We start from the raw sequence: 10,339 nt of genomic DNA, 5'->3' as shown, positions 1-10,339 counted from the left end.
TCCCAGAGAACCCAGATACACTTGGTGCCCACACTTCTCTACAGCTGGCACCTGCTCTCTGCCATCCTACCAATATTGAAAGGCACAGAGGCTTCCCAAAGTAACCATGGAGGATATGTGCTGGGCACTTACTACGGGCCGGACTCTGTTCTAAGTGATTTTTGTATGTATTATTTCCTTTAACTCCCATAAGTTAAGTCCTGTTATTACCAACATTTTACAGAATGAGAAAGCTGAAGCAGAGGTTAAGTTGACTTGCTCAAAATCTCATAGCTATCAAGTTCAAAACCACCAAATGATTAGATCTACGGCTCAGAAAACAAAAGATCCAAATTTCAGAACTTAAAGCAAAAGGATGTGGAAGGTAATTATATAAAGAGTTAGTAAATCTACAGTGGAAGAAAATGACTGATGACATTAATGGTTAAAACCAAATTAAGAATATCCTAAGAAATTATCCAATAGAATAGGAGACTAATAGGCTACATATTTTCGATCAAAAACTATATAAGTATTAAAAACTGAAATACATTCCATGTCTTTAGCTTTAGAAAAGGCCTCTGCAAAAGAAAAAAAAAAAACTAAAGTCAAAGCCACTATAGAAAAATAAAGGATACATAGAGGACTTTCTATATAGTAAGCAGGAAAAGTAGAAACATATAGGCTGAGGCTCCAACGCTTTGGAGAGCATGTAATTCCAATATGACTGCTCTGATTTTTAGGAAATAACTGAAAAAAAAAATGTTTCTTTCCTGAAAAGCAGATAGAATCTAGTACTAGATTAGGGCTAGGTTTCTTGATGGGCCAAACTTCATTTGGGATCTAGAGGTAACTACAAAGCCTGTAAGAATCTCCAAATCAGGTTTAGCAAAACCAGCTGGCTTCGTTGCCAAGACAGAAATCTGACACAGGCACTTAATCACCTTCTAAAAGGTCAATGATCCCGAAAAGACTGTGTCCTCACCATTGGTTTCAGGGCTGGACGAACAGAAACTGCCCCAGCCAAAGCAACGAAAGATTAGGTCTGGACCCCCCACCCCCATCACATAATAGCTGTGTGACCAGAGACCAGGATTTCCCCTTGGAGACACTAGAGCCACTTTCCTTGCCTTGAGCATTCACAATGCATGTTAATACATTATTTGAAGTTCTGAGAAACACAATGGTAAATAAACTGTTTTTGTTACTTAGTTTTGCCCAAAATTATTAATCAGGAAAAAAAGTGAACATAAGTAACTACATATATTCCTTAGAATACCTAAAATCCCAGGGAATATTTTTTGGGAAATATTGCCTTAGGTAAATCATACAAGTCAGGAAGAAATGATACAATGAAAGATGTGGAAAGTGGTCCACAAACTGCAAGGTACTATGCAGTGTGAAGTGTCAGATGATGGAAGGGGGCCTTCAAGAAGCTCCAATCAGAATCACCCATACTGCGCCATGCAAACTGGATGTTAGTACAGAAAAACTGCGCAGATAAAAATCCGGTATCAAGCCCACTGAGTATGGGGCTGACAAACAATACAACCACCAAAAAAAAAAAAAAAAAAAACCCAACAAAAAAACAATGGGGCAAGGGTAGGTAGATGTCTTCTTTTTATTTAAGTTTTTAAACTTTATTTTTCATTTGAGAGAGGGGCGAAGTGAGAGAAACACTGATGTGAGAGAAACATTAATCGGTTTCCTCCCATATGTGCCCCAACCTGGGATCAAACTGGGGACCTTCTGGTTTGTTGGACAACACCCAACCAACTGAGCCACACTGGTCAGGGCAGAAGATGTCTTTTCTAAATGGCACTGACAAAACATTCATTCCATCCACAGGTCAGCGAGCTCTCAGTGGATATACACATTGGTAGGTCTCCTCTCTTAGATCTGGCAAGTGATAGATAGGCTTGCTGCTGGCCAGTCCCTACAGGTAAGCTTATATGGCTGCAGGCTAGATCTATCTGAAACATGTTCTGGTAATAACCAAGCAGTTACTGACTTTGCAGAGATAATCCAAAGGTAAATTCCCCCCTTGAAACTTCTCCCTTAAATCCATAACAAATGAGAATAATGGGTCCCATTAATTGGGCCTTTACTCTATGACAGACACTGAGCCAGACCATACACATAAGAATATTTCAACTCATCCTCAATACAACTCTCTCTCTCCTGAGGCAAAACTCACAGGATATTGATACAACTGAGGCTTGGAGAAGTTAGGTGACTTGTCTAAGGTCCCAAGCAGTAAATGGCGAAGCTGGGGCTCTAGACAGAGGTCCACAAACGTTGTTGAGTCTGCATCCACAGCATGTTATTTACAACTCTATAAACATGCCAGAGGTATTTAAAAGTATGAGATAAAAAGAAATATACATAGAAATGATATTTTCTTCTAACATCTGTCACACACATTGCATTTTGGAGACAACTGATATATTACACTAATTATCCTCTTCATTTCAGTTTTTACTTTATTTAAATTCCTCTCTGTTCCATTAAAAACCCAAATGAGTCCAGATTTATTCTCCATTGAGCCAAAGTCTACTCATTATAGCTCTTTCTAGAATCCTTTATATTCTTAAGTCACAAAACAAAATGCCTGTGAGGTTTTTGGCACAGGAATACATTCAGTTGCTAATGGTAGTTTTCAGAAGTAAATATGAAATCTACTCCATCCAGTAGAGCCACTTACTGAGTGCAATGAATATTTTTTACACTGTGGTAAACCCTTTTTCAGTAGTTACTTTTTTGTGTGTGCACCGACCATAAGAAGTAAAATACTGCTTCTTTATAAAATTTTCAACATGTTATGAAATCCTGTCTTATACTTTTTAATATTTCACAGACTAAAATTGACAAAAAGAAATTATGATAATAAATGTACCTCGTATGCCCCATTTACATAATGATGTGGTGTTTAAGTTTTATGGGCAATGTGGGAAAAGAAGTTCTAATTAGATGATGATATGCTGTTAGAACAAGACCACTGGCACTCCTACTTTATCTAAAATAAGAATTATTTTTCATATTCTCGGGGAAATACTGAATGTCCAATTTTGATTGGAGACCCATGAGCTTTAACGATTTGATCAAAGGCAGAGTGTTGTAATAACATACCTAAGTACAAAAGAGATTATTTCAGACTGTGTAGTGCTAATAAATATTGCTTCTGCAAATAATGTTAATAAATAAGGCACCTTGTTAAAAGAAACTGGGAATTCTGGACAGTTTGCTGGTTACTCTCCGTGCTCGCTGTGTTGGTTGTTGCTGCGGACTGTGTGACTGTAGTGCTGACGCTGCCTGTGTTAGTGCGCCGACTTGCATTGCGTGCAGTCTCCAGTTGCTGCCGCGCTGCCTGGGCATGCTGCCGTTCCAGCTGCAGCTGCATCTGCAGTTGTTGTAACTGAGAAGCGGAAGGGCCAGAAGAATTAAGCTGTCCTCCTGCAGAACGTCTCACTCCTGATAACTGAGATAAAAGCTCTGCCAATGGAAACAGAAACGATTAATGTCTACTTAAATGCTGCAGAACACAAAAGGGTACAGATCACCGTTTTACCCCAGGAACACTGCAAATGATGGCCAACAGGCAGGTACCCATGGCAACATGTAGTTTCAGGTGGAGCAATACTTTTCAGAATACCTCCTGGAGAGGCAGGAGGTGTTATATGTGGGGAATACCCATATAAATATTAACTCACATGCAATTCTTTTTGTGTTGAGCAAAACATAGAATTGTTTAAGTTATTTGCATAATGAGCTGATGTAGTTACACTTTCTCTTAGCATTTTAAAGTGGTCCATATACTAGTCACATCAGAATATACAAACCCTCTCAACATGAACTCCAGGAAAGCAGAGATCAAATGTTCTACTTATGATCCTCCCATTTCTTAGAACAGTGCCTGATACAAAGTAGGCCCTCAAACATTTATTCAACAATTGAATGAATTATTAGAATTAAATCCAAGAGACCTGCGTCATTTCTAACTGTGACCCTTGCACACTTGACTTTGTCTTCCCTCTCAGGTACTTCCTGGGACTGTCATTTGAGAGTGCCAGAGTACCAGTGCAGATGCTCAGTAAGGCTGGTGGGCTCCGCACTGTACAGCCTATTTAGTGGTCTGTTACAATCCACTCTCCTGTTTCAACAAGGTGGTACTCATTAAGAGTGATGTGGACCTTTGCCCCTGCATCTTCAACTAGGGAAGGTGCAATCATGGCCTTGTCCTACTTGGAGGTCTACCTACCTAGCATACATGGAATTGGCAACTGTCCCACAGACACTCCCAGGCTGGCAAATGTTCTCCATCATTCAAACTCATTAGAAAATATGGCTGTGTTTTCTTGTTCACTGTCGTCTTACCCCAGGGGTTCTTACATCATTTTTTCATATTAGCCATCGTTAAAATAAACTAATTTTCACTGACAGAAAAAACTGAATGGAGAGAATGTCTCATTTTGAGTTTTGCTCCCAGAACTACTTTATTTTGTAACTATCAATCTGTCCTTCTTAATCCCTTCACCTTTTTTCACTCAGTCCCTTAATCCCCACTCCCCACTGACAACCATCAGCCCAGAAACTAACCTTTAGTTTTAGAACTTGCTACCAAAGACAGCAGGTAAATACTGTAGTCCCTCTGAATAAATATTTTCTAAAATCCCCAAAACTCAGTTCACTGGGTTTATGGCACATCCAAAGGCCCAAAGCACATTTGGAATGATTTTACACTGTGTATCTCACAATGTATAGAACATTTATGAGCAAAAACTGTCCTAGTCTCTCCCTTAGACTAACACTTCCCAGTGTTTCAGTATGCTCTACAAGGCATATCATGGCCTTCCAGGTATACTGTACATTCTACTATGTGCACATATTTAGGACTTGTTACTGCCTATCAGTGTTTGGTGTGTGTCAGTCTCAGGCTATAGCAATTTTTTTAAAAATTAAATTTATTGAGGTAACATTGGCTAATAACATAATGTGATATCTGTATACTCTATTGTGTGCTCACCACCCAAGTCTGGTTTCCTTCCGTAACCTACAGTGATTTTTGATATTTTAGTTTGACCCTACACCCTTGTGTCTGTGACCGGCTTCTGGGTTGGCCATGCATTACAACCTGTGACTTGCTATAAACTTCATGTTCAAGTGTTGTTTTTTGAGTAAGACTTTCCTAAGCAATTAAGACATGCACTTTTAAGTGTTCCACAACAATATAGCTAACAAATCAAAGCAACAACAGAGAAACTCTTACTTTACTTTCTCGTAAGAGAAGAGCTTAATTGTTTAGTCTTGTCAATTAGTTTTCTTATCTGTGTATTTATGGAGGTCGAGCCATGAAATTCTGGCGGTCTTTCAACTGAAACCTCTTATGATTTTCTTGGGTTTCACTGCAGGCCACTAACAGAACAGAGCCACGTCTTATTATCTTACGCCTCTAAGTACTTAAAGAAATACCAGAATAATATGAACATCAGGCTGCCTATTTTAAAAATACTTTGTACTTACAAAATTTTGGAAAATTTTGTGAAAGACTGTAAGAGTGTGATGAGAGACTTAGGACCACAAATTCCACCAAAAATGTTAAAGGCATTTCCTTTATTAACATGAATCTAACTTACCAGCTATAGGATCCATGGCTTCCCTATTGCTTGGAGAATATGAACTCTGAGAAGAAGAAAGTCCACCAGTAGAACTGCTAGTAAAGTGCATGTTTGATCTACGAGCACGAGGACCTCCTAACCCCCGGCCAGGATGAAACATTCTACGTACATGTCGAACACCACTCGATTCATCATGACTCCAAAGTTAAGAAAATGACCCAAGTATTTTATAGACAGAAAAAAAAATATCACTTAAGCCTTTGCTAGATAGATGAAGATTTTCTAAATTGTAAGCATTTTAAAATAGCACATTTAATTTAGAATGCAAATGTCACAACTGTGTCTATAAGGGCTATTAACTCTCAAGCAATGTGAGAATGTGTGTATATTGTGTGTTTTCAAAGAAATTTCCTCCCGGTTCCAGCTAAGATAACCAAAATAACCCTACTAGACAAGGAGAAAGGCATCACCCAGTCAGATACTCAAGGTGAGACATTCCCTTACCACGATGCTCTGTATTGAATTTCTTATATGTTTACATTAAGTAGCCACAATTAATAAGCATCAGTTTTTATATCTGGGGAGAGTGTGCTAATACATAAGCTGACCAAATTTCAATTAAAGTCTGTAAAGAGAAAGAAACAGTATGAATAATTTAAATTCAGAAATTGGAGTCCTTTGGATTACTAGTTTTAAACTGTGTTTTAAGTTCTTTATCAATGCTGCTGCTTAACGAGAAAAAAGTTATGGTGCTTAGGAGGCTTAGAGAGAAGACACTCCCTCATGTCAGTTACCAGAAAGCACCTGAAGTACCTGAAAAATCAGTATATTCCCAGGATACCTGCTATGCCAACATTTTGTTTTCTAGAACTCGTCTGGAATCTAAAATGTAACAAATGCCCTCTCTTACTCTTATAATTTACATAATCTAATCTTCTCTTGGTAACCAGAGACTCTTATAAAAATTTCATAGAAACGATGTAGATGATGAGGGACATTCTACTCAATAGATACCAATTTCACTAGAGGTTCATGAACTTGCTGAAAAAAGTCAGGATAACAGCTTGGTTTTAAATTATTTGCCTAATTCTTCATGGAGACGGACGGAAGCATGGATCAAACACAGTCCTTCTGAGTACTATTATAGGGTTCTTTTCCACAAAATGGAAAGTGACTCAGAGGTTGAAGTATTTCTGGCCCATCTGGGTTTCCTTATGCTCTTAAAAAAATAATCACTGCTTTCTTTATTTTGCTTTCAGGGTCCCTACACTTAGCACACTGCGTACGGGTGGCAAGAATTCTCATCATTTCTAAAAGGCATTTAAATACCCCGGTATGCAACGTGTTAGGAGAGAGAAAGAATGGTTTCCTTGATTTATTGTGTCCTGGCTCAGGTTAGGCTGACATTCTGGCATCTTTACTTCCCATCCGTTCCTGCTTATCTTGCTGTAGCTTGAAAGGGCCATGTTTCCAATGAGAAAACTAGAAACTGTGAGCAAGGGGCTGGGCCGCAGGACAAGGAAACCACCAGGCTGGTTTCTGTTCCAATGGGCCTAAGGCTGAATTAGGGTTGCAGAGGGACATTATAAAGAATTAAGAATAACGGCTGGCAGAGAAGAGTTGTGCTTAGCACCTGAATTATTTCAAAATGCAATGAACACTGAAAGCTTTACATGAGAACAAAACACCTAAGTTAATCAGTGATAGTTTTAGAAAAACAATTCATAACCTGAAACTAAAAGCACAGTGCCTACAAACTTACTTACTCTGGTGGGCTAGCAGACTTTTGGGAGCGTACAGGGAACACTGCCAGGAACTGTCATGAGACAGGCTTGGAAGGGGAAGCAGAAATGAAAGTGGAAAAGGAAGTCAGAGACAGACCTGACTGTATACTATCCTACTCAGAGAGATGGGCAGGAAACGGCTTTCTCTGGAGAAGACTCCAAAAGGGAAAAGAGCCCCAAATGCACATCTGCCTACCATCCCACCTATAATAGAAGGCAACAGAGAACAGGGAGGGGAAGCAAATAAACCCTCTTTATAGTTCATTAATTAGGTTTTAATTTGGATCGGCATTTTCCCCTTTTGTATGAAAACATCCTCCTGAAGACTTATAACCTGATCAAACTATCTTATAAACTAACAATGTGAGCAAGTCAACTTTTCCTTAAGTGTGACTCATATAAAAGTCACAGCATATGAAAAGAGAAATAAGAAATTGCATCTCAACACTGAGTCACTTTTATGAAGACATCAAATTAACTAAAATAAAATTAAGAGGTTAGTTTTTCTATTTTGGGATACTGTCCTTAAAAATAATCAAAATGACAAATGTTGCAAACAACTCTGTCCTCTGTTGCATCTGGAAAGGATATTAAATCTCTAGGGGCTCTGTGTTCAAGTGTAAGATGAGCTGCAAAGTCATCCGTGACATGATTAGGATCACCTCCAGGTAATGCTGCACATATAGGACAAATCTGAAATGAAAAAGAAAGTAGATTTAATAAATGAATATTTCACTGTAAATTTTACTGCCACCAAGTTTTAACCAGGCAAAAACACTGTACATCCTGAACTAGTGAAAGCAGTGGAGTCCTGAACAAGAACTGCAGCACATCGGGAGACAAAGCTAAGATGGTGGTGATACAAGTAAACATGGCTCACCTCCTCACACAACCACATCACAATTACAACTAAACTACAGAACCACCGGTATTCAGCACCACCAGAAATGGAATTGAATGGAAGTCATACAAATACAAAATTAAAGACGAAATCACACTGAGACTGGTAGGATGGGTGGATGCAGAACGGGCTGATCCCACCAACATGTGCGGTCAATCAAAATCGAGACGCATATCTCAGGAGCAAGGCCCCCCAGCCCAGGGTTCCAGTGCCAAGAAGGTAAGTCCCCATAACTCTGGCTGTAAAAACCAGTGGGGAATTGAGGCTGTGGAAGACAGAAACTGCTGGATTCACAGGTAGTTGCTCTTAAAGGGGCCATGCACAGACTACTTAAGACTCACTTCTTCTGAGGTCCAGCACTAGGGCAGCAGCTTGAAAGGCACCAGGGGCATATGGGGAGGAACTGGGGAGGAACTGAAGTGTCTGGCATCAGGGCAAGAGCTGGGGGGCAGCTTTGTCCCAGACAGAAGTGCTAGCAGGGCCACTGTTCCTTTTCTGAACCCTCCCCACAAAGAACCACAGAGCTGACAGGCAGGTGCCATGTCCGAGACTCTGGCAACCTGGCTCATGCTGTTTGCCCCACCTTGGTGATTCCCTCAGGCTCCCCTCCCCTACCTTTCGGGCCCAGCCAAGCTGTTTCCAGTGGCTTTTCCATACAAATGGCTTGTCTTGGCTCATGATTCAGATTTTTCTAAATCCTCTCAAAAAAGCAGCATCTGGCCTCAGCAACCCTTATACTTCTTGCTAAGTGGTCCCAAGGCTGGCACTAGCAACAGCTGGCTTCGGTTCACAGCTTGGGGAACTCCAAGCCCAGGACAAGTAGCAGCCATCTGCAAATCACTTCGTAGCTTATGCTGGGTGGCCCCAGACTGAACATGGCAGGGGGTGTGGGGGGATGATCTTGGCATGCACCACCCAGGAAATCCCAGAGGCAGCACACCTGGTGAACAGCTACAGACCACATTGGAGCACTACCACCCAAATAGCTCCACAAGCGACACAATCAAGGGGCGACTCATTGGCCACCAGAGCCCTGCTGAAGTAAGCCCTATTCTGTGAAGTGGGCCCTGGCACAGCTGATCCTGCATGGTGCTTGGAGGTTGCTGGTCAGTGGTCACAGCCAGTCCTTGCAGCTGATCAGCCTGGGTAAGTCCCTCCCATTGACCTGACAACAGCAATCAAGGCTCAACTATAAGAGGGTGTACTCAGCCCAGAGAGTTGGCACACCTCAAGTACTCAGCTTGGGTGACAGGGAAGGCTGTGCCACTGGACCCTACAGGACACCTACTACACTAGGCCACACTACCAAGACACAGAGTCAAAGCAGTTCTACCCAATACACAGAAACAAATATAGGGGGACTGACAGAATGAGGAGACAAAGAAACACAGCCCAAATGAAATAGCAGATCAAAACTTCAGAGAAAGAACTAAACAAAATGGAGAAAAACTACTAGATGCAGAGCTCAAAACACTGATTATTAAGATGCAGAATGAACTTAGGGGAAGAGCAGATGAACTCAAAGAGAACTTCAACAGCATAAAAAAGGAGATGCATATCATAAAAAAGAACCAGTCAGAAATAAAGGATACATGAATGGAAATGAAGAACAATTTACAGGGAATCAACAGTAGAGTGGATGAAGCTGAGATTTAGAATATAAGGAAGGAAACACCCAATGAGAATAGTAAAAAGAAAAAAGGATAAAAAAAAAAAAGAGAGAGAGAATAGTGTAGGGAGCCTCTGGGACAACTTCAAGCATTCCAACATTTGCATCATGGGACTGCTGGAAGGAGAAGAGACTGAAAACTTATTTGAAAAAATGAGAGAAAATTCCCTTAACTTGGTGAAGGGAATAAGACATGTAAGTCAAGGAAGTATACAGAGTCCTGAACAAGATGAACCCAATGAAACCCACACCAACACACATCATAATTAAAATGGCAAAGGTTAAAGACATAGAGAGAATCTTAAAATCAGCAAAAGAAAAGCAGTTACCTACAAGGAAGATCCCATACGACTATCAACAGGTTTCTCAAAAAAGCTGGAAAGGACTGGCA

General features: G+C 40.4%; 1 protein-coding gene across 1 annotated transcript in view; it reads right to left on the bottom strand.

The window, feature by feature from the left end:
* Positions 1-10,339, bottom strand: part of KCMF1 (potassium channel modulatory factor 1) — a 32,150-nt gene that overhangs the window by 1,631 nt on the left and 20,180 nt on the right. The window contains exons 3-5 of the mRNA XM_090281618.1: positions 7,970-8,071; positions 5,613-5,787; positions 3,189-3,471 (exon numbers count right to left, since the gene is read on the bottom strand). Coding sequence (XP_090137744.1) covers positions 3,189-3,471; positions 5,613-5,787; positions 7,970-8,071 — 560 coding nt within the window. The remainder of the gene's footprint in view (positions 1-3,188; positions 3,472-5,612; positions 5,788-7,969; positions 8,072-10,339) is intronic.

Source organism: Furipterus horrens, unplaced genomic scaffold (genome assembly GCF_987537825.1).
Source record: "Furipterus horrens unplaced genomic scaffold, mFurHor1.1.pri manual_scaffold_6, whole genome shotgun sequence".
In the NCBI taxonomy this organism is placed as follows: Eukaryota; Metazoa; Chordata; class Mammalia; order Chiroptera; family Furipteridae; genus Furipterus; species Furipterus horrens.
Note: the sequence above shows the minus strand (reverse complement) of the source record. Positions and strands in the feature narration are given on the sequence as shown.